Source organism: Spermophilus citellus, assembly GCF_964194105.1.
Source record: "Spermophilus citellus genome assembly, chromosome: 10".
Lineage (NCBI taxonomy): Eukaryota > Metazoa > Chordata > Mammalia > Rodentia > Sciuridae > Spermophilus > Spermophilus citellus.
Genome location: NC_138197.1, coordinates 64,591,598 through 64,617,384, shown reverse-complemented (window position 1 = coordinate 64,617,384; position 25,787 = coordinate 64,591,598). Strand labels below are relative to the sequence as shown.

Here is a 25,787-nt window from a genome sequence, read left to right as displayed (position 1 = left end):
TGATATCTGCCTCATGCTGATCTCCCCATAACTATAATATCATTGGTGAAAGGGATCCATGTCAATTTCTGTAGGATGCCCAGATGGTCCAGATTTTTTTGGACTATGTTATGACTGAAGCAGTAGAGTTATTCTTGGATAACACTATAAATATATTTTTGTTGGCTTCTTGTAAATGCCAAGCGTTTCTGATATCTTTTCTGATTAAGGTAGAAAAGCATGTATTTGATAAATCAGTGGCTGTATACCACTTACCTGAGGACGTTAAGATTCTAAATTTGGCATAGCCACTGAGATGGGAACTGCATTTCAGTTGAATCTGTGGGAGTCTACTTCCTCCAGCATTCATACAATTTTTGCAGAGGTCAGAGAAATGAATTAAACAGAGATATTAGAAGGATGACCATTCCTACATTTAGAGAGCTTCAAGAATGACACTAATTTCTTCCCCCGCCCTCAATGTAGCATATGTATTTTCCTTACTTTTTTTTTTAACTGGGCATAGATGGTCAGTTTCAGAGACTTCTACTTGCCCTTCCCCTTCATGATAGCTCTTAACCAAGGACATAATCTGGAGGTTATTTCACCTGCCATGTAGGTCCATCCCAGCTACACATTCTGGGATGAGAGAAATGACCATGGGGGCAGGTCAGGATCCAGTGAGCTTACTGAAAGCCAGACCTTGGCCAGGATTCATTTATAACCTAGACCCTGAATGTTCCCCGATATAACAAGAGACTATTACAACACTTTGAGTGTCCAGGAATCACTGTCAATTCAGACTCCATGTCCAATAGTCCTCAAAATACTTCAGTATTCGCCTTTCTTCATGGACACCATTTCTTGATATATGGCCATAGGTCCATCTGGGAGCAGGACCAGTAGTAGAATCATTACCATGATGTATACTGTGGTGTTTTAGGATAATTATTCATGGAAACCTGGTTCTCTCTCTAGTCAGAGGGCTCTGAGTGTTAAGTTGGCTCAAGATCTAGAAACTGTTCAAGGGTTATCAGCTGTGAGAATGACTACCATCAGCTTCTGGGTCCTCTGAACTTGGTTTCTTTTGCTAGAACAAGCTTACCAGTATTCTACTCAAATCCCCATTTATTTTGCTATAGACACATCTCCTTTATTTCCCATAGATAAAACCATTGGGAGCCACTGATATTGTCAGGAATTACAATAATTGTGGCTTCCTGGATTCTGTTCCATATCTGTATTTTGGGGGGTCTTATTGTTCCATCTGCTATAAATCAAATCTATCAACAGCCTTTCTGATCATCAGTTTTGGCCTTCAGAAGAGAACTATCACTGTCCTAGCAAATATATCACATCTGGCATAGCAGATGTGATTAGAACTACTATTGGGTTGAGTGTGGTTGTCTATTTCTAAGTAATACTGTTGCTCCTCTTATCAGTGTATTCGTTGGTCCTTAGAAAATGGTTTGTCTGAGGCTTCCTTTGGAACTTGATTATCCAGTGGCTCTTCTGACTGTGTCAGAGCTTTATTACAGACTGTGTGTTGCTCCAGGAGGGGTGTTCCCCTGCACAAGGTGGCTGTCAGCAACTGAGGCAGACAGCAGGAAGCTGTCCACGACTACTTCCCCTGCAGCTGGGCAGCAAGTTTTGGTAAGGGATCTCCACATCTACTACAGTCATTAGGATGTCTTTAATTGGAATTGCTGCTGTTTCATGAAAATTGCTTGCAGAACTGAGGTTGATTTTTAAGGAGAACAGACCATGGTTAGAGCTGAGACACCCCGATGACTTTCCTACTTTTGCATGTCATCTGCACATAGAAATTTTGACACATCTATCTCTTTATGTCCCCAGGTCTTGCTTACATTAACCTTCTGAACAACAGTACATATTTCACTTCATTATACAAATTGAAATATTTGAAGGTAATCCTTTAGTTCTTACAAAGACCTGAGTTACAAGAGTCTCTTTTGGTGTCTTTTTACTGGGTGGCTCAACCCTCTGTCACCATTTCCCGGCTGTCTGCGGTGAGCTCCCTAAATCAGAATCCCTGGTTAAGAGGGAGCCAGTTTGGTGTGGTATATTCACACAAGCAGGTGGTGAGTAATTTCATTCAATTGTACAGAAAAGACCTAAAATACTGCATTCTAAATTGAAGATTAAGTTGATTTAATTGTTTTTTTTAAAAATATTGATTGGGTTTCAACATCCATTCTTCGTCAGAGTAATTTTTAAAACGTGCTCTATCTGATGATACCATTTCCTACTTAAAATTCCTCAAGGATTTCCCATTATCCTTAGAAGAAAATGCAAATTTCTCAACATGGTCAAACATAATCTGGCACCTGCACACCTCCCCACTTCAGCATATTCGAGAGAGACACCAGAGATACAGCAGTGAGCCTTACAAATACTAGACAGAACTATGCAGATAATCCCTTAATAGTAGTGATAAGAAATATTGCCTGCTCTAATTTGGACATGTGTTAAAGACTTGGTCCGCAGATTGGTGCTTTTGGGAGGGGGTAAAACTTTAAAGAGGTGAGGTCTAGTGGGAGGTCTTAGGTCATTGAGAATATTCCCTCCAAGGGGACTGTGGAACCCCAGCCTATTTTTCTCTTTGCTCCCTGGCCCCGAGGTCAGTGAGCATTCTGCTCCACTGAATGCTCACTGCTATTGTCATTGTTCCTATAAAAAGTCCAAAGCAACAGGTCTCTTGATCTTGGATTGGAAACTTCAAAATCTTGAGACAAAATAAATCTTTATAAAATTTGTTCTTTTTAGTTATACATGACTGTAGAAAAATGTTTTGATATATTTATACAAGCATGGAATATATCTTATTCTAATTAGGATCTCAGTCTTTTGGGTGTACATGATGATTCCATTCACCGTGGTGTATTCATATATGTACATAGGAAAGTTGCATCAAATTCATTCTACTGTCATAACTATTCCTATTCCCTCATTCTCACCGAACTTCTGCTCTTCTCCTCCCCACCCCTTGTTAGCATCCACATATCAGAGAAAACATTTGACCTTTGGCTTTGGGGAATTTGCTATTTCACTTAGCATGTTAGTCTCCAGATCCAACAATTTACTGATGATGGTCATAAAGTCATTCTTCTTTATGGCTGAGTAGTATTCCATTTTGTGTATATACCACAATTTCTTTACACATTCTTCTTTTGATAGGCATATTGGTTGGATCTATGACTTAGCTATTGTGAATTTGCTGTTATAAACATTAATGTGGCTATATAACTGTAGTCTGCTTACTTTAACTCCTTTGGATATATACTGAGGAGTGGGATAACTGGGTCAAATGGTGATTCTTTGCCACCCACACATCAGATAAGGTGTTATTTCCAGGTTATAAAAAGGGCTCAAAAAGCTTAACACCAAACAAACAAACAAAACAAAACAAAACAAAAAACACCAAAAAACCAAACAAACAAAATGAAATTAAAGCTCTATCTCTCACCATGCCCAAAACTCAACTCAAAGTGGATCAAAGGCCTAGGAATTAAACCAGAGACACTGCGCCTATTAGAAGAGAAAGTGGGTCCAAATCTCCATTATGTCAGATTAGGCCTCAATTTCCTTAATAAGACTCCTATAGCACAAGAATTAAAATCAAGAATCAATTAATGGGGCAAGTTCAAACTAAAAAGCTTCTTTTCAGCAAAAGAAACAATCAGTGAGGTGAATAGAGAGCCTATATCTTGGGAGCAAATTTTTACCACTCACACATCAGATAGAGCACTAATCTCTACAGTATCTGAAGAACTCAAAAAGCTAAATACAAAAAAAAAAAAAAACCCCAAAAAAACAAAAAACAAAAAACAAATAGCCCAATCAATAAATGGGCCAAGGAAATGAATATAAAATTCTCCAAAGATTATATACGATCAATCAACAACTATATGAAAAAATGTTCAACATCTCTAGCAATTAGAGAAATGCAAATCAAAACTACTCTAAGATTTCATCTTACTCCAGTCAGGATGGCAGTTATTAAGAACAAAAACAACAATAAGTGTTGGCGAGGAAGTGGGGGAAAAGATACACTTTTACATTGCTAGTGGGACTGCAAATTGGTGCAGCCAATATGGAAAGCAGTTTGGAGATTCCTTGGAAAGGTGGGAATGGAACCACCATTTGACCCAGCTATCCTACTCCTCAGTCTATACCCAAAGGACTTAAAAACAGCATACTACAGGGATACAGCCACATCAATGTTTATAGCAGCACAATTCACAACAGCTAAACTGTGGAATCAATCTAGATGCCCTTCAGTGGATGAATGGATAAAGAAAACGTGGCATATATACACAATGGAATAGGTCATTTTCAGGTAAATGGATGAAGCTGGAGAAGATAATGCTAAGTGAAGTTAGCCAATCCGGAAAAACCACGTGACAAATGTTTTCTCTGAAATAAGGAGGCTGATTCACAATGGTGTTGGGCGGAGGGGGAGCATGAGAGTGTTAGACAAACTCTAGATAGGGCAAAGGGGTAGGAGGGAAAGGGAGGAGGTATGAGGGTAAAAAAAGATGGTGGAATGAGATGGATATCATTACCCTAAGTACATGTAGGAAGAAACAAATGGTGTGAATATACTTATATACAACCAGAGATATGAAAAATAGTGCTCTATGTGTGTAACATGAATTGTAATGCATTCTGCTCTCATATATAACAAATTAGAATAAAAAATAAAAACAGGGGACTGGGGATATAGCTCAGTTGGTAGAGTGCTTGCCTCACATGCATAATGTTCAATCCCTGGCACCACAGAATACATACATACAAACAAACAAAGGATACAAGGAATATATATTGAAAGCTGAGGCTTGACCGGTAGAAAAGACCTGGTGGGTCTGATCCTAACAAAGGGAAAAAGCCCACAAATACTTTATTTATAGCGAAACACACCAAAGGAATTTATTGTGGGGAAGGGTTCTTCATGGTAAACAGGAGGTGAGAGGCTGTGGGGAAGTTGGCCTGACTAGGGACTTATCACTTGCACAGTAATTCTTCCTCCTCCAGGCAGCTGGCTCCTCAAAGATAGCTGCAGCACTGATATCTCATTCCACCTCTGGGGAGTTGCATTTGAATCTAGGGCTGTCTGAACCAATAAATTCTGCGGTATTACAGAATTCTCTTTGAGCAGGTCATTGCCAAGGGAACAGAGCAGTCTCTATGGGTCATACCACACCGAAAGTTTTCCAAGAGCACACCTCTGCTTAGAGATGGCTTGGACAAACCCACAATTCATCTGCCTCTCCCAACAGTGGGGAAAAGGCTTACTCATACGTTGTTGGTGGGGCTGCAAATGAGTGCAACCACTCTGGAAAGAAGTTTGGAGATTTCTCAAAAAAAAAAAATTAGGAATGGAAACTTTGTTTTATATGACATTTATCTCAGGTATTTTGTTATGGGGACAGAATGTTGATAGATGAATTGCTCATTCCTTGTATCTTCCTTTGTTTTTTATGTCGTCTATTGTAAAAGTAAATATGATCCTTTTTGCCTTGGTAATTCTGGTGTTATTTCAGTTCTTGTGTGAGTGAGAGAGAGAGAGAGAGAGAGAGAGAGAGAGAGAGAGAGAGAGAGAGAGTGTGTGTGTGTGTGTGTGTGTGTTTCTGTGCTTGTGTACAAGAATGTCCTTACATTTGTGGATTCAATTGCGTTCAGCACTAACTCTTACTGAAGTCCAGCAGTGTCCCAGGATCCTGATCCTCATCAATGAGGTCTATTCTTACAAGCCAGTTATTCTTGTTTGGGGGCACTGAGGTGCCCCCATATGGTGTGACTCGCGGGGAGGACTAGTCCAGCCTGGCCCCTTGTCTATTGTCCTGTTCTACCTGTACACTGCCTTGAACCCAATACCATCTGATTGGCCACCAGTAATTGGTCTATCACCAAGTACAAAGTGGCCCATCTTCCAGTTGTGGGTTGTCCCTGTGCCCCTCCTTTGGCCTCCTTCAGGGTTGCTTTCTGTTTAAAATGATTTCTCTGGAACCATGATAGCACCTTGGCAATGCTGAAGGTGACACAGCTTCAGTAGTGTCTGTCACCACACCTCCTCCCTTATTGGGTCCCTCGGATATAATGCTTACTCTGCCCTCTTGACATCTACTCCCTGACCTTCTCAAATAGAAGCACTCTGCAGGAAAATTGGGCCCTTGGCCCTGGTTGCTGTTTTCCTCGATGTCAGATTTATTTTCCTGTTTTCAGGTTTGAGCTATGACACATATTTAAGCACTTAGGTTTTAAAAAAAATAGATCAACTCAACTCTGTCTGTTCTCCTGAAGGGACAACAATAAGTGGGGTTGGGGGAGGGGCACAAGAGGAACATATCTTCACACTCACTACCTTGAGTTAAGAGGGGACTGATGATAAAATGCCAAAAGGCAGAAAGAGAGGACATGAGACCGGCCTTGCCTGGCTTGTCGCCCTCCCACAGTCAGCACTCTGCAGGATCCAGGCTGGCAGGGCTGGCTGCGTGCTCACACTTGGACCCCGCACTATTGATTCACTTTGGGCTGAGTGCCAGCTTTTTCTTCCAGCCTACAAATCTAATCAAATTAATGGATGCTGCTGCTGGTTCTCATCAAATACCATTAAAATATAACTCTTTCATGAATAATTCTAAACATTGACTCAAAGCAATTGATTACAAGAACCACATATTTCAAATGGGAGGAATAATTGATGTATTCAACATGTAAATAGGCTTGTAAGGAATTTTGAGATACAAGTTATAAGAGTACAGCTATAATCAGTTCATTTGGGTTTTAGAACTTCTGACTGGTATTTATTTTTTACTTTTGGCTTTCAGAGAACAACATGTAAAAGCTGAAAAACTGCTATTTCATCACAGCTTCTCTCCGTCCAGCCTTCCCTGTAGTGTCACTAAGAACAATGGAACTGTACTCATAGAAGGTGTCTCAGGACACACAGTCAGCCATCATGTAACTGCCTAATCGACCGATCACAGTCAACTCACACATCAGTAGAAATAGGTGAAAGTAGATGAAGATATAGCACTCCTGCCTCAGAAACGAGGCCAGCAGACTCCCAGCTGCCCTCTCTGGTTAGCAGCTCTTTATAAAACCATATATCATGCTTTTTCCCTGATTGGGCTCTTAGTACCTACCTTGAGCCTCCCTTACTTTGTATGCATGTTTTCTGGATTCACTGTGATACTCTCTTTGAATTGGATTTTTTAAAATATTCTTACCCTTACCTCCTTCTCCATATCAAATGTAAGAAAGGACCCTGCCTCCCAACCAAACCTAAAGGATTTGATTGGCAGAGTCTGCATGTGCCCTTACAAGAATTCTCAGAGAGAGGATCAGAGAATTTGAGAATATTATCTACATAAATAAGTCACTTCTAAGTTTATTGCTTCATTCAATACATAGTTATCCATTCAAATTTTATTGAGTCAAAACCTGTGATAAAAAATCATGTGTAACCCTTGCCCCATCCCAGGTAGTCATTATAGACAGGATCAAATGGTGTATAATCTAAAAGGAGGTATAGACTGTAAACATATAGTAGAAGAAAGTGCTCAAGATACCACAATAGATAAAAGATAAGTCACAAAGGAATTCAGTGAAGGGGCACTCAATCCTACTTTGGAAGGTGAAGGAAACTTAATAAAAGTGATGATATATGAGTTTATTTCAGTAGTCAGTGTGAAAAGGGGGGAATCTCAATAGAAGACATTGAGTAAAAGCAGTGTTGAGTAGTACAGAGGCTCATTAGGAGAGCTGTCAGTATTCCACATGCCTGAATGACTAGACCCCCTTTTTTATTAATAATATTCAAAATAATATTTGTAAGAAAATCACTTTGATAACTTAAGAACTCAACTCCATCCCAAACCCACTGAATTGGAACTTCCAGGCATAAAACACATCTAAGTATATTTTTTAAATCCTTCATGACTAGAAACTCCTGAGACTTGTTCCCTATTCTTTGTGGACACAGAGATGAATAGCATTTCCTAGAATCCCTTGCAGGAAGACAGACCTCATAACTGAGTCAGAACTCAGAGCCAGATGGATTGTACAAAAAAAAAAAGTGATGGAAATCTCTTCCATATCTATTCCTGGAACTTCCTACAGGATCTTCCTCACCTTGTCTCCTTCCTAATCAGCCAGCTGGGTACATGGATGACTCTAAAACCCAAGAGAGCCAAGGAACCATCTGGAATACGTCTGAGTCCTTGAGTCATTGAATGAGAGGTTACACTGATGCACAACTCCAGCATGGGCAGGGAGTGAATTTTTTTGTGTGTGTGAGTTAAGATACTGGAATTTTTGGAGTTATACATAATTCTATTATGAACCACTGATGGGAAACTTTGGCCACTAAAAGAAGGAAGTGATATGATCATATTTGCATTTTGGAAAGATTGTCCTAGTAGAAGTGTGGAGAATGGGTTGCTGGATGAAGTGTGAGTCAGGGAGATCACTGAGATCAATTGTTGTTATCTTAGGAAAAGAGGAGATCAGGGGCGATGATGGGGAGTGTGAGAGAGGACCCACTGTGGAGACACCGAACTAACAAAATCTATTCCTTCTGGAGGCCATTTGCATATGTGGATGATAGGGCCTCTGAGTCTCTGAAGCTCTAAATATTGCTCCTCAAATTCAAGAACATTATAATTTGTTCAAAGGCAATTTTACAGAAATTTCATGGTTATCAAATCTGAATAACAATTGTCAGAGTTGTCTTTCCCGAAGTGGCTTATTGTCCTTTTTCTTTTCTTATAACATTTTGTTTCTGTCAAGAATGACTATTTTTAAATGTAGATTTTTTTCCTAGTGTGATTGGGTTGAAGTCAGCTGGACTGTACAGATGAATTACTGTATTCAAGGCAAGTAAGTCTAAAACCTGAATGGAAAACCAAACTCTTTTTAGAACATTGTTCTATAAAGCACCATGGCTTGCCCACAGTGTTACCTTTATTCCACTGGATGGTAAGGTGGCTTCTTTCTAAAAGGGCACGGCTGGGGTGACATCCTGTTTCAGAAACGGCTACCTGGACAGCATCCAAACACAGTACACGATCTTTGAAGGGCCGAGGCTCAGGTGTAGATGTCAGCTCACTCTAAATGCTGAAGGCACAAGCACTTTCACTGTCGGATTTATAAAAGGTAGTGGATTACTGACATGATGAGAAAGTCGTGATAAGAAGCAATCATAAAGGAAGGAAATAATTTAGACCTCCAGGGCCTCAGGAAACATTGAAGAATTAGTTTGGCCCAGCAGCTCCAAGGGATTATGGCCATTTATTTCAGACAACATATCCACTTGTGTTAAACTAAGAGATCTGAACTTCTGTTAAAAGTGAAAAGGGATTATATTGCAGCTTGTCGAGTTCAAAACAATGACCAAGGGACAGAAAATTGGGAGCAAATGGCCCAGCTCTGTTCAGTGGCAACATCTACTTAGAACTGCTGAAGAAGGCATGCTCAGTGGGTGCTGCTGAAAGCAGGGTGCTGGAGGGGACTGGAGCCCACTTGTGATATTTACCTCACCCTGGCATGACTCACCGCAGCCCAGAAAATTTCCACATTCACAGTCTTATTTAGTCCTCTTCAAAACCCGGAGAGGATCTCCCACTCTGGGATAATAATAAGACTAAGAGTGTTCAAAGCCCACATCCTGATGGCCAGTGCTTGTCCTGTGAGGATGCACCTTGCTCACCTTGCCAAAGATGTTTTAAAATGTAAGTTTTGAGAAAAAAAATTGTAAGTTTTGAAATGATCACTTCAAAGTATGTATTCCAGAACCTATATTCAAATTATGCCTCCTAGAACTGTCCATTAGTTAGTATTTTTTTTCTCATATAAATGTTCATAACTACTTATTCCTCTTTTGTCCTTTAACAGTTGGGGGTGTTCAAAACATGCAGAGTTCTATCTGCTTCCTTTCCCCAAGAAAGTGTAATCACACACCACACACAGACACACACACACACACACACACACACACACACACACACATGCACGCGCACTGATCAAGGCTAGAAATTGCTTCAGGATCAATCTATGTTGTGGTATTGTAAATGTAGCTTAAGTCAAAATGCTTTGCAATGAAGTGACTGCTCTTGCCATTTAATTCAACTTTATCTTTTTCAATCATATGATTTAACTTGCAAATTGCATCCAGGCAGCTGTACAAATTTATTTAAAAATATGTAACTTAGGATCTTGAGTGATAAGAATTGCTAGAAATCAAGTAACTTGTATTTTTACAACTATTCCCTCTGTGATTCAGTAAAGATCTTGTTTGAAATATTCTGGCTTTGATGGATATTTGTGAATGATTGTAATGGAAAATTAGAAGGTTAAGAAGGCCAAACAAACCTGAGTTCAAATCTTAGCTTTGCATTTGTCCAGCTTTATAATCTTGGGACAAGTCAATAAACCTCTCTGTGCTCAGGTGCAATATCTGTAAAGTGAAATTAATCAAACTTACCTCCAAGGGTTAACATGAAAATTAAGTAGGTAAGTTATGTGAACAACTTGGAAAATATTCAAAATGGTATTATTAATTTGAGGATTGAGCAAAGATCTGGATAGAGTAATAAATATATGAATGCAGGAGCACCTATGAACTGATTTGGTTACTATAATTCTCCATTTTATATTATAGAATCCTCAGTTACATAGGTAAGATTTTTTTTTTTCAGTACTGGGGATTGCATCAACCCTGGGGTGTTTATTACTGAGTTACATCCCCATTTCCCCACTTTTATTCCTCATTTTGAGACAGGCTCTCACTATATTGCCTTGGTTGGTTTCAAACTTGCAATCCTTCTGCCTCAGCTTCCTGAGCTGCTGAGATTACAGGTACATGGGGAAGTCCCCATGAAGCCCAGTAGAATAATTATTTGTTGTTAAGCAATGTAAGACCCTGTGAAAAATCACTCTGGAGGATGGAGGTAGGAAATAAACCTATGAGATATAGTAGCCATATTTTATATTCACAGAAGCAAAATCATTGATAATTTACCCTAAATTAAAATATCATCAGGAATATTTTCTACATACTAAGTTAGTAATAATCACTTTCCGATTTTAATTTCCACTAACATTTTTCAGAATCTCTACCACCACAAAGCTCCTGAATAATACTTTTGTTAGGAAGATGTCAGTTTTAAATGGTGATGATTGCTTACAAGCAGACTTTGCCCCTTTGTTCTTCCATCAGGAATGTCCCAGTCTTCCTGAAGTGAGTGTTGGTTTTGTCTGTCTCTTATGTTGCCCAGTTTCTTCCTCTACCTTTGGGGTTTGCTCCACAGGTGCTGCTTCAATCCTCTCCCAGGTCTTGCCGTGCTAACTGGGGTGGACAGAATGAGTTTAATGCCAGCAAGTTTAAGAGAACATCGGTCTGACCAGCCAGGTATTTCTGTAATCTCCTCAGCTGATCATATCTTTTTGAGTTCTCCATCTAACCCACAGGAGTTTTGGACTCATCTGAACCGTATATTCTTTTTGCAAAGCCCTTGATCCCCTCTCTACAGTTTCAAAGCTTGTTCACAGTAAATTGCCATTTTTATTCCTAATGTTTCATTGCAGACACCTTGACTTGTCCTCTACTCTCTGCCTAACCTCTATCATACATATCCACCTCTTTTAACTCTTTCTAGTTATAGAGTGACTGGTGAGTTATAAGCACTCCATCTAAACTTCTCTAGTTGTTCAAATGATAATAAAGTGCTAGTCTAGCCTAAAGGTATTAAGACAAGTATTTATGAGCTTGATTCTCTTATCCATATTGGTTCCCATGAATCATAACCCTTTGCACACAAAAATGTATTAAAGTCAAAATAGAAGTATAGGGAAAAATGAGAAAATTGCTGGATTATCTGCTGCAGAACTAATGCTGTTGCTCTTGCTTTCATATATGTGTGGCTGGCTAATAGGACAGCCTTAGGTTCTGAAGGACAAAACTAGAGGAAATTGGGCCACATAAAGTAGTGAGCGAAGTCACAGTCTCAGAGAGAAAAATCACTGTAAGCACCACATTCAGGGTGCAGTTGCATTACCACAAGTTGGAATTTAAAATTGGGATTAGTTCTGACTGAGGACAGATACACGATAAGCAATGGTGGGGTCCTGAGGTCTTGGCTGACTGTCAGATAATTCAGTTGGCATTATGGACTATCAGTCATGGGCATAGCTAAAAGTGATTTATTAGCATTATCTTTTTCATGCTTCATATTGGGTCACATTGCTGACCCAAAGGGCAGCCAAGTAATATAATGGAATTGCTCATGGAGCCCAGTGGTGATATACGGCATACTGACTTCTACCTTTGCATCTGAGTGTCTGTGTTGAACTTCTCCCCATTGCACTGCCCACTAGTAGTGCTTCTGCACACTATATGTTGTCAAATCTAAGGCTATGAGAATAAAAGGAGACTTTGTACCTGTTGGACCCTTAGGATAAATGAAGAAAAAACAATCCTTAATCTTTCTAGTAAGAATCACTGGAAGTCTTAGATGTGTGAAAGATAAGATATTCTGATAAGGAGCCATCACAAAGGAGAAAATGTGGTAACTAAATATGGTGATATAATACAGATGGTCATATGGTGATGAGTTTATGTCTAAGTGTATATTATCAGGCATAAATTCATAGTGTTTATTTAATTTTCCATTTAAACTACAAATGAAGTACTTTATAAGTGCAGGATACTGAAATTATGTCAAATTAGAGAAAATTCTGCACTGCATGGAAGAAAATATAGTAATTACTGCACAGTAGAAATGTAATTGTTTGTAGTCCTTAAGCATTGCTACAATTAAGATATCACATGTGTTAAGTTTTTAGAATCAGTGCTTAGAGTTATTTTTAATCTTTTTTGTTTTAACTCTTCACCTTCTGTGTTTGTTACATGGCTTTTAAAAAATGCTCTTAATAGTTCAAAAGCTGGGTAGAGTAATAGTTTATTGGTATATGACACAGGATTTGAGACTAAATATGAATTAAAAGTTTAATTTTAACTTTGATTTTATTTAATTTTATAATTGTTACTTGGTGTAAATATAATATCTAAACAGATGTGGCAAAAAAAGAAAGGGGACTCATGAATAGATGTAAAAGGTCATTATCAGTATATGTAATGGAATAGTTGAAGCCTTAAAAGTTTCAAATCTTAAGTACATTAAAATTCTACCTCTGGAAATTATTCCAAATGGTGCCAAACTTATGGAACCTTTAGATACATATTTTCATAGCTGTTGATAAAGTCATCATCTCTAGCCAGTTCCCAGAAACACATAAGCATGGTGCCCTACAGTTGTTATTTTTTTCTATTTTACATCTACTAATTAGACCTTCTTGTTCAGCTTTTCCCTTAATACTCATGCAAAAATTCTCAAATCATATTTTCATAAGGAATGCATACTGGTAGTAAATGCCTACTTTCTAAATCAACTTCCTTTTTCATCCTACAAGAAAATAACTTTCGGAATAAACAAAAATATGGTCCCAGATGGTATTATTTACTTGTCCCAGAGCTAAAAGTTGAATATTCTAGGCTGTATGAATTAGGTCTAATGGCTAACATTGCCACATGTCAGGGATCACATTTCTTTGGACAGCATGCTCAACAATTACTCTAGTGAACTTGATCTCGGCATTTTCAATGCCAGAGATATTTATGATTCTAAGTACATCATGCATAGCTTAAAGGTAAAAGAAACAGCAGGGGCATGGTTCCAACTGCTTAGTAAACAATTGTAGAAGGATGTTTATTAAAGCTGGCTCTCAAGTGACAGATAAATGCATAGTTCTATTATGCATGCTAAATTCAGCATGTGCAGGCTTAAAAGCAGATAGATCAAAACAAGAACGATTTAAAAAATCATAAAGACAAAATGCAGCTATGTCAGTATGTGACAGGAAAATAATTTTGTCCTAAAAATGATCTCCCCTCAGCCCCTCAAGAAACATGTAACCACAATTTATGGAATAAAATTAAAAGCAAGTTTGTAGTGTTCCATTCCTTAAGTTGCCTTGCATAGGGCTTTAAAAACCCATTCAAATGGGCTCTCATTAAGCCAAGATACCATTCAATCCTATTAAAAAAGGACCACATCACATAATTATGATGAATACTTCTTATTTATTAATGTGCAATGTTTGGTTCTTAAAAAAAAAAAAACCCAAAACGCACACACATCAAAGACACTGAACGTTTTCTCCTTGTACAGCTTTTCCCAACACATAAGGTTCCACTGCATGATCTGTAGAACAGTTCACTTATTCAGCATTGGCATGTTTTTTAATTTTAACTGTCCAGAACCACAGTTACAGAAAAATGTACAAATATTGTAGATGGTGGGCTGTGCCGCCTCCACATGATTACAAATTCAATTCCTTAGTTGTCTGGGGCTTTGTGTAAATGCCAATAAATGTGAAAGTTCACCCAACTGTACCTCTTAACCTTTGTTCCCAAAGGTAAAGGGCAGGATTTTTAATCAAGTAGCAATTTATCTTTAATTAGGAAAACATAATTAGGTATTATCACCTAATTGTAATTACTGGTTGGAGAAAGTTATATTTCATGAGTAGTGACCCACATTGGATTACAGTTCTCCTCTTACTGAATTTTGCATCTATATTTGTATTTGGCAGACAGCCAATACAATGTAAAAGGTGATCACTATGCTTCTCTGCAGTGCAGGTGTCAAAGTCACCAACTCTGCTGCCAAAGAGACAACCAAGAGATCCTTCCCAAACCACATCTTGTCAATGTCTGTTTCCTGCTCAGACATCAAGTATAAATCAAAAGAGTTGTATAAAAAAAAATACCAGGTGAAATAAGTTAGAGAACTGTTCCACACTTCATTTCTGGTACAGTTAAGAACAGTTTAATGTCTCAAGGCACCACTATGGTTGAACATCAGATACATGGATAGTTGGCTAATCTACTAGGCTGGAAAGTCGGTATGTAGCTTGTGCAGTTGTGAAAAGCAATCTCTAGAGGACTGTTAAATATATAGTAGGCACATGTATCATAATACAAATAGAAAACAATGAGTCCTAGAAAAAGCATGTTGAGCACCTTTGTGGCATTGTTCATATTTCTTTACCTAGCACTACGTAAACCTTACATTTACAAAAGGAAAGACTAATTTTTTAAAGTTACACTCAAGGTTACTTTTTGTGCTATCTCCACATAAGTGAATCTAGTTCGTAGGGGTACTTTTAGAAGTTGTTGGGTCTTGATCAGCTTCTGTTGCACTGGTGGATTCATTCAGGTGGGAGCTCAAGTTTTCCGATGTCAGGTGGGAGGACTTGTAAATGATCTCGTTGAAGTCGGACCTGATGCAAACCAAAGGAGGGTCGTTCAGTGGGTCTTCCACTGAGACCTGGGTGTTTTCTCGTGTGATTCCCATGTCTTTGCTATGTTCTGATGGGGATTTTCTTTTCATGCGAGTGTAAGTTTTGTCTTGATTTTCCATGCCTTGCTCATTTTTCAAAAACCGTCCAAAGAACCAAATGAAGAATCCAAACCACACAAAAGCTATTAAACTTGGAACAAAGGCCAGACACTTGACATCAAGGCTAGCCCCTATGAATCTGCTGTGCAAGAACATGTCTCCCTCAACATACGTTTTATTAGTCTGAGGGTTAGTGTGATTGGACCTCCATTCCCAGGACAGCTTGGTTCTGTTCAAATCCTTTAAGCTTTCTGAGTCTTTCACTGTATATATCTTCTGCCCTGGGCCAATATACTGCCCATACTCATGAGGTTTATAAAATATTTGGTTCTTCCACATATTAAGATCCAAAATCAAGACGAGAAAGATAATTCCATAGTTAAACCATTTACCTGTATTAAAAAAGAAATACTGCATTAATCAAAAACCCATAAAATTGCAATAGGGTTTTCTACAATAAAATGAAGATAATGGCATTAATATAAATTGTTCATATTTTAAACCTGTTAACAATTAAATTTTTGACAGTGCTATGCTGCCGTAAAGTGAATTGGCAAAGGAAGCTAACTAAATTCATTCTAGACATATGAAAAACCTAACTGTAGATCCCCAAACCAATATCTTATGATATTTATAGCAACAAGATTAAGTCCTTGTTTTATAGGCACCACAGCTACATCAAATTTGGTTCCATGTAGGTTATTTTCTAGTACATTTTAATTAGTGTTGAAAACAAAGTTCTAATGAAATTCTTAGAAAGTCCAATGTATGATTGAACAGCTCTTGCAGTTTTATAATTATATTTGGGCAAGAAATAAATCATTTTGTAATGCAAGCAGAGTAGTATATCAATTGAATTCACATTGCTGTTGCAGGTAACCTGTTGATTAAGCCATTAGTTGATGTGATTCAGATCAATAATCCTTGAGCAACTGTTTCAAGACTTTAAAAATAATTGCATTAAATTATCAATGGATGGAATGAATTCATCAAAAATATGATCAAAACTAATGAATTACTTTAAAAGACATGATTTGGAGAGAATGTAACTACTATGATTTCTTTGCAGTCTTTAAAATCTTTTATAAACAAGATGTTATTTAGTGATGTCTGAGTGGTGTCTTTACATCTGTAAATGCAAAGAATGTAGAAAAATTTCCAAGGGATACTAGTATCCATTATAATATTTGTATTACTTCATTACAAATTTATAGCATCAAGTATATTGTAATGATATAGTGAAGTCCACTTTGTCATTTTGTTGTAGCAAATTTGGTGATACATGTAAAAGGCCCTAGAAGTTTCAATTATAATTTCAGCTACTATGCCCAAATTATTTTCTTTTTATTTGAAGATAATAGCATTGGACATTTTAAGTTACTACTTCTTTTCCTGATTTGTTTTATGGTAGGTTCTTAGTATGCACCTGATCTAGTTTTGAAGTTCTAAGGAGTGATTTGAACTTAGTGCCAAATGTTATAAATATTTTATCATGTCTGGAAACAACATTCTCACTGTTCTAAGTTATTTTCTAGTTTGGGTTTGAAAAAAAAGCAAATAAACAAGGGGTGACAATATTTATTGAGCTCACAATCACTCTGTGTAGGACACATTGGTAGATAGCGAAGGCATATGTTTCTGCCTTCCAAAGGGAATTCATCATCTAGTTAGGGGAAAGGACAAAGACATCAACACATAACAATAAGAGGTCATATTTGATAGATACCAAAAGAGTAATACAGAAGACAAATGCTGTAGATGTTGAGAACATGGAATAAAAAAGGAGGAGTAATTTTAGGATTTTGGAGGAAGTTCCAATTCAGTAGGTCCTTGAAGGAAAAACAGGACAGAGAACACTTTGGAAAAATTAGCTTTTTTAATTATTATTTTTTTAGTTTATGCTTTTATTATCCTTCAAAAAAAATAAGGTGATGTAGAAGAGAAGAGCCAAGAGGAGAGAGGAGGAAAAAGACTAGAGATCATTACAGGAAAAGCAAGGCAGGGTAGGGATAAAACAGATGAAGTGAAAATGTTCAGAGCTTCTCTCCTGGTATGAAGCACAGAGATTGCTTATTTGTGGTGCTGGGGACTGAACTCAGGGCCTCCTGTGCAGCAAGCAAGCACTCTGTCCCCTGAACTATGTGTCTCAAACCTTGTCTGGTGTTAAGGGGGCACTAATCTGTAGTTTCCTCAACGAACAGAAAGTTGAAGAGGGGCTTTGGGTTCTTCTCTGCTGTAGGAGATTCAGACCTATTCTCTTGCTATAAACTGCATGTGTTACCAAAACTAGATTAAATAATAGAGGTAAGAGATCCTTGAGTTTGTATGACTGTCTGTCACAAATGACTCCCTCTTTAAGTCTTTTAAAAATAAAATCACAAATAGGATAATCCCTCATAATGGGTTTCCTGTTGCTAGGGTTAACAGGATATAAAAAACTGGAGATAGCAGTAACCCAGAATCAGAGGACTCAAGAACACTCATGGAGATTGGCAAAGGGTACTTTCCTGATGGGTAGAAGATGCTCCATGTGTTCATGGTCATAGAAAACATAAAAGACCAATAAAATTGCTGAAGCAAAGTGGAAGTGATGGGCACTGGCCAAACTAAGAAAAAAAAAAAAAACACAGAGGAGCTTTTCTCTATGGTCTCTAATTATTTTTCTACCAGTTGGATACTGCTGGATATTCTACCAGTTGGATATAGTCTGGCCCTTAATTTCCACGTGAAATAATCAATTTATGTTATTTCTCACATGCCCTGAAGTCTGAATATTTAGATGGAGTAGAGGAGAAGCAAATTAAAATGGTGAAGCCTAACTTCAATTAATGGATATCATCCCCAGGCTCCCATACATCCTTACCAAACTGTGAGAGGGCATGCAGTGAGGAAATCAGCAGATGTAGGTCCCATCTCAACAGCAAACTTTGGTAATATGACCCCAAGTTACCTGTTCAGACTTGCTTCACCACAGTTATTCTATTTTCAAATTGAGGACACTAAATGAGATGGCTTCCAGTTCTATGATTTTTGCCTTCCTCCCCCAAATCCTTCTATTTATTAACTCCAGGTAGAGTCCAATTTTTTATTCTATGAAATGAAGAACTAATACCAGTGTAACTATTCAAAGGATCTTTTTGTGAGAATAAAATAAGAGGTTATATCTGAAATATTAAGTTTGCCAAAAAAATATAGGGTGGTATTATTTCTCCAATTTCTTTCTTTTGCTTCCTCAGTCCAGATAATGTAACATCTTGGTGATAGAATAGAGTGAAAGACAGGTGTATACAGCTTGTAACAAAGATATATCTTAAAGGTGATCAAAGTTTTCAGTTTGGATAAACTAGCATGACATTCTGAGTGTTGACATCTATAGGTAAGTCACCTGGGACCAGAAATCCAAGAGGCCCACTTTGTAAATACATGTAAATAGACTTCTTTAAATCAGCACATTTAACATCTGAAAAATCCTTAGTCACTGACAGGTTGTGTACAACTTGCACTAGCATTGGGCCTGAGAAGAGTTCTTTTATATACACAGATTTTGAGGCGAAACAGCAAGGGGTAGTGTTCCCCAGAGTTGAGAGGCCAAGTGAGGTGGGAAAGAGCAGAGGGGAGAGATGGGAGAGGGGAGTGAGGCAGGCTGCATATTAACATTCTAGTTCCTTTCATTTCCCTGTGGATGGGCCAGCACCCCCCCCCCATCTTCCACCCCCCACTGTCATAGCCACTCAGTTGAAACTTGAAGCTGTTTAAAAGGGCAGAAGGAATGGTCCTTCTTTTTATTTGTGTTTGTTTCCAACCTCCTGATGTGACCTCCAGTCCATTTATCTATTTGCACAGAGGAAGGATATTCATCTTTCTCTCTATCATCCATCTTCCCATTTTCTCACACAGTGTTTTGTTACCTTGGTAATGCTTTCTCCTCTTTAAAAAAAAAAAAAAATATTTTGCCCTGCGAGATGTGGTAAACCAGAAAGCAAAGTCAGGCAGGGCATCACGATCTCTATGCTCTTGTCTATAAAGTGAAGGAGTTGAGCTGTATAATCCTTCAGGTTTCTTCCTAGCCTGAAAAGTCTCTTTGATGAGTCTGTGAAATAAACATTGCCTAAACCTTAATGTTTTATGATGGGCCAGAAAAATCTCACCATTAGAGCAAAACAGATGGAATACACAGTTTTCATATGGAGAAAGGTTTCTCTTAAAAAAAAAAAACTGTATATTCTGAGAAACACGGTTTACCATAAAAAATAAATTTGAGTCCCTGAAATGACCCATATGGAAAGGATATAGCCACAAAATGGAGAGAATAGAAAGCACTCCTTCTGTAGCCATTTCCCCAAGTGTGCTGTTGTGCATATATGATCAACAGTGACGAGAGGTTCAGTGTTTCCGCATTAATCACACGAGAGCTTTGCATTTCCCCCGTTGTTTCAGCTGCACAGCATGATGTAAATCAGCAAGGAGGTAGGCTAAGAATCCATACGTTATTCCTATTAATCTCCTTGTTGAAATATCTCACTGTCTCCTTTAATGAGAAATCACTGCATGGTGTTGGTGGGATTACCACTTTCTTGTATTTTGTGCTTTTAATGAATCTTACTGATTGTCAGAAATGATATTATAATGGAAATTTTATCTTTTTACTTTGTGGGATTTTATAGAATTCTGGGACAGTTAATTTTAAAAGGAATCTTCATTAAATATCACCCTCACTTAACACAGCAAAAGACAACAATTTGGGGGAAAGTGTTATTTTTATAAGTTAAGGGGAAAGGCAATAAAGTGCTGATATTTCTACCATGTAATAAACCAGTCATGATTCAAACATGCAGCTATGATTGTGTGTGTGTGGTGTGTGTGTGTCTGTTACTGAGATTGAACCCAAGAGACCTTTTCCACTGAGCTATGTTCCAGCCCTTTTAATTTTTTTTTTTTTTTTTTTTTTTTTTGAGACAAGGACTTGCTAAGTTGCTGAGGCTGGCTTTGAACTTGGAACCTCTTGCCTCAGTCTTCTGAGTCACAGGTACCACCATGCCTGGTAACTCCAGTTTTTAATCCTTTACTCAGCTCATTTGCCAGTCAGCACTGTAATTGATCTGTTCTGTAGGCACCTGTTCAACTGGGATTTGATACTACTCAGCCAGACACCCAGGACAGGTGCACTAGAGCCATGGTCCACAAAGCTCTTCAGCATCCATCATGGGACAGCTGGAAACCATGGCCTTGAAGAAGACAATTTTTGGATAAATAAAATAGTTTTCTATCAATCTTCTTGGCCTTGTTCAATGTCTTCTTATTTTAGACAGAGCAGTGAAAACAGGGCTCACTGAGTTATCACCTCTTCAGGTCTCTCCCTAAATAATTGGGGGATCACTAGAAACCACTTAAGGACTTAGGTCATGAAGAGACCATTTAGTAAACCGAAGATATTTACTTACTAATTTATGAATTAATAATAATTGAGTTAGTAAAGTACCTTCTTAAGACTTAAAAGCAAATTGATAAAGCTTCTTAAAGTGCCTCTCTTGTCATTACTAACTTCCTAAGTGGGAGACTATTCCTTTCAGAAGTAATTCAATATGACAAGTACAGGTAGTACTTGGTAGATCACTTTGTGATAATAAAAATAAAAAGAAGAGGCCATGCGGGTGTACTGAATTAGATGGCCATTAGTCTATGACTTTCTTGAAAATGTGTCAAAGGAATGGTGTCATGCTCATTTCTCTGTTCTCTGGATCCTAGCCTGGTTTTTGATACACATTAACTCAGAAAATGTCCGTTAACCAACATATATATTCTGAGACAATGTGCCCAGAAAAATACAAAGAATGAAATCTTAGAGTTTTGAATCAAATGTATGTGTTGCAATCATGTGGTGACGTCCAGATATGCCTAAATTGGATATAATCTGGAAAATTGGGAAAAGCAAAATATTCATATCTCTAAAATTATGATTTATTCTGTATTCTAAGTCCTTTTCTCTGGCTGTGAAGACATTCCTGAAGGGGATGTGAGTTTTATTGCAAAAATGCATGAATGAAGACAGGATGCTCAGCTTGAGTTGGGCAGACGAACTCGGGTCCAGCAAGGACTCACAGGCTATGGGGCAAAGCAACCAGAGCCCTGAAGACAAGTTTTGTATGAATAAAAGGAATTGTAGCTTCCTATAAAAGTAAACATAGTTAACTTCTAGAACTGTACAAATGCATTGAAAATGAAAATAGCTTCAGGAGAGATTTGGAAAAATTCCCCATTGAGAGACGAGCAAGAGGTCTTCATGTACTCTGGAAAATTCGTGATCTTTGGGGACCGTCATTGTGGACAGGATGTATCATATTTCCCTATAACAAGTCCCTTGCTGATCTTGTCAGAATCTTCTGCTGGCTGGACTAGAATCCTGCCCCTCCCCGGCACTACCCCTCAGCTGATTGACATAGGAGAACTCTTTAAGAAAACAATCTCTGGGAACTCATTTGCCAGAAATCACACACCTATGGAAATAAAATGAAGGGCTTTTATTCATTAGTTTGCACATCCTCGCTGTTGTTGAGCACCTGTGCCCTCACACCACTCAGGAAACTGAAGTGGAACACAGACGCTGTGGAAGCTTGCTTACTTCTACATTTTCCATTTTTGCCGAAAGGGTTCCCGGGGGGCATCATTGTGCCAACAGTGAGAACTCTTCTCGTGGCTGCACAGGCCTTCCTTCTGGCCTTTCCCTCAACCCCCTCCTAATTTACTCAGATGATGGCCACCAATGGGACACTTCCTTTGTCTAGCTGGGATGACAGATGGCAGAGTTTCCACCGGGATTGGCATTAATAGGACTCAGAGGAGTTTCTGAGGCTGAATTGAGAGGCCATTCCTCTCTTGCCTCCAGAGGTTTAGTGCATCACATTTTTAAAATCCATCTCTGCACTCACCTTTTAGGTAAAAGGGAAGAGGGCAGAGGGGATAATTATGCAGTCGCTTTTAGCATTTTTTCTTTAAAAGAAGAACAATGGACTTGGGCTAAAAGTACCAATGTGATGAATCTCTAATCACTTATCCCTTTGTTAGCTGAAGTCAAAATTCCAAGAAAAAATGTTTTAACACACCCTTGGATAAAGATGATTTATTTTTATAAGCTGTAGCCCAGCTTATAAAATGAAAGCTCATACATACTGCAGCAAACCATCTGTCAAGGGGGATCCAGATGAGCTAAACAGATGCAACAATTCAAGTTATTTCTGACATGCATAAATAAAGCTAGCTTGGAATCAGGATTAAAAAATACTCAAATCCTAAATGCTTTTAAAATGTCAATGGGAACTCATCAGTGTCAGATAACCCTCTGCATAGAGCATTGTGCCGGGAGAGAGCATTTTCCATTCCAGCTTTCTTCTGCCTGAGGACTCATGACAGTAGGTAACAGCAGAGCAATCAGAATAGTGGATAAATGGTAAGAGAACGCTTTCTCAGGCTACTCAGTGTTTCGAATTAAATAGGAAACACAAGCTCTGCATGAATGAAAGGAAAAACTTTAGGTAAAAAATAGTGAAAGCTTACTACAGGGCAGGCAATGTTTTAAGGGCCTTGCACTTGTACATTAATTCTCACAACTGTTCCCATTTAGGAGATAAGAAACTGAGCCTCTGAGAAGTTAAGGAACTTGATGAGGGAGGGCCACACCACCAATAAGTACAGAGCTGCAGCACATACATCAAACCTTTACCCTTAGTTGCTTCAGAATGTGCTGAATGCCTTGTCTAGGTCATAGAAATGTGGCAGCTGGGGCCAAGGTGGGGCCACCTCTGACTCTGGAAGACCCTTGGCTGTCTTTGCCCCGGCTCTTCAAGTGCAGTATAAACACAGGGAGATAAAGCAATGGGGGAAGGCATCTAGGAGCCCTCAGGGTTCCTTTCTATCCCTGGCCCCTGCTTCTTCTGTGAACACCCAGACTAGCACCTTTCCCTGATCATTCTCCACTTTGAGACAATTTCGGTTGGTTTAGCTCTGAACTTTCCAGCTCCTGGAAGGAAGGACTCTGCCATGTGCCTTTCTTACCGGCTATTCTACTGAATTTGCATTTTGGTTTTAACAATTTCATATGAAAATGAATAAAAGCTGAGATTAGATGAATTTTGCCTATAGAAATGTTTCTCAGCAGCAGAATTTCTCTAAGAGTGCTCCTCTGGCTGCCTGCCCCGTTACCACATGTTGTTGAGAGAACAATGAATTCAAGACCCTGTCCCCATACCACGGGCATTAGATCCTGGGTGTATGTACGACTGATGGATTTCTTTTTTAACATCTCCAGGTGATTCTAGCATACTTTAAAGTTTGAGTTCCATGATGAATATAGAAGGTTTCATGCTTAGTCACCACCCCAGTGTAATAAGTATATTTGCTTCTCAAGGAAAGTACTGAAGTGTCCTTTAAAAACAAAGCAAATGTTGGGGCAGCTGGTCAACAAGTAAGCATTTGCAGTTCACATGGAATCTTGCAAGAAATTTTTCCATCTAATTATGGAGAATATTAAAATACATGACAAAGCACAGTATTTTGGAAATTTTATCTAAGCTTTTCCTCCAGAAACAATTGTCTTATAAGGTGAGATAAAGTAGAAGGCCCTTCAGGATTAGATGCTTTTCCATAGCAACCTCTGCACCTTGCCAGCTTCTTCAGTTGATTAACAGAAAAGAGGCAGTAATAGAAACAGAGCACAATGAGAGAGGAAGAGCTCTTTCTTCAGCCTGCAAACTTGTCGCCATTTTCCCAGGTATTTTAACAATGGGTCTGTGGAGGCATGTGAACAAATTGGATTTACCACAAATCAGAGTTAATGGGAGAATTCTTGATGGCAAAGCCCTCCCTTCCCCTACTTTATTTTGAATTTAAACACCAGAATCCTTAAAGGCCTTCCCAGTAGATCCAAGTAATAATTATTTTCATGGCCAATTTCATGGAGACATTCTGGAGTCATCTGCAGGTTCTCCAGCAAAGAGGAACACTTCTAAATTATCAATGTCACCTGGGGAAATCTCATTCCCTTGCCCTTTCCCAGACCTTCTGGGTCAGACCCATTAGGGATGGAGCCCAATGATCCATATAAGGTTCCTCCAGTGATGTGGCTATGTTCCCACCTTCTGAAAAATCTTATTTACATGCAATCTTCATGACAAAAATTTAAGTAGTTTTTCTTCCTGTACAGCTTTTAGAAAATAATACGGGGGGTGGGAAGGGGCAAGAGTTTCAAGTCACGTGTCTGCTTTTCTCTAAATGTAGTGTGGACTTGACTTTAATGTTAATGACACTGGAGTTTCAGGGAGTCCTGTGTGCATGGCTCCTTTCCAAGGCACTTCAGATAATTTTCTAATATACTTTTGTATTCATCTTTTTAAGAAAAAGTATTCAAATTGTGTAAACATTGCTCATTACAAATCCTGAATCTTCTTTCTTCAATAAAGGACAGTGTATATAATAACGAAGTCATGTAAAATAGCCCTAAATTAAATATTTTTAACAGCTCAATTTTTTTTTTAACTAATGTGTTCTTCAATTGGTTTCTTTTTTTCTTTTCTTTTCTTTTTTTTTTTTGCCTTAAACCAACGTTCTGCACTTAAGCAGTATATTTTTGACAGGCATTCTGATAGTCAGAGACAATATTAGCACAGTGATAGCCTGGGACAAGAGCTAGTAGCTAGAACAGATGGTCCAGGCAAAAGCCCACCCAAAGGGATATGCTGATGCCATGTGTATGATAGCTGTTTTAGAAGTCCGAGAGGGTAGCATGCTGCAGAGATTAAGTGGGGACTCAGAAACCACACTATGTGACCTGAACTCAAATTGATTGATTTACCCAGTGAATTTAATAGATGGGACTCATTCATTTTGAATAGGAAAAGAAACCTACTGCATCTTCCTTATTCATGAGCTCATTCTCCAATTTAGGAAGGTCGTCTCATGCTCAAAGGAAAAAACAGCCTCCAAGCTGGGAAGCAAAGGTTTTCTGCAGTGTTCAGATGTTAAGGTTTTCTGTGCTTGGGCTATTTTTATTCAGCAGCACAGACGGTAGTGTAAGCACAGATTTCTTCAGCAATTTTTATTATAGCAGGTGCGGGATCTTAGGCCATTGTCCTTAAAACACATGTGCCTTCATTCCCTGCATTTGAACAGCTTGGGAGCTAATGCCAATTTATCTGTGATAATTCAGCTGTCTGCTTCTTGTTATAAAGAAAAAGAAGTATAAAATGTAACTCCAGGAAGCCTTTTTTTTTTTCAGATGAGAATGACTAAAATTTCATGAAAGAACATTGTAACAGATCATATTTTAGTCAT

At 38.4% G+C, this 25,787-nt stretch overlaps 1 protein-coding gene across 4 annotated transcripts in view; it reads right to left on the bottom strand.

Annotated features, from left to right (window-relative positions):
- Window positions 1-11,257: 11,257 nt before the first annotated feature.
- TMEM117 (transmembrane protein 117) overlaps window positions 11,258-25,787 on the bottom strand; it is a 482,831-nt gene continuing 468,301 nt past the window's right edge. For 3 of the 4 annotated variants that reach the window (XM_081310886.1, XM_081310887.1, XM_081310888.1), the window contains one exon: window positions 14,130-15,856. In XM_081310886.1, the coding sequence (XP_081167012.1) occupies window positions 15,210-15,856 (647 nt within the window). In that variant the 3' untranslated portion in view covers window positions 14,130-15,209. Of the gene's footprint in view, window positions 11,351-14,129; window positions 15,857-25,787 lie in introns of those variants that run through there. The other variant, XM_081310889.1, reaches the window with a different exon arrangement.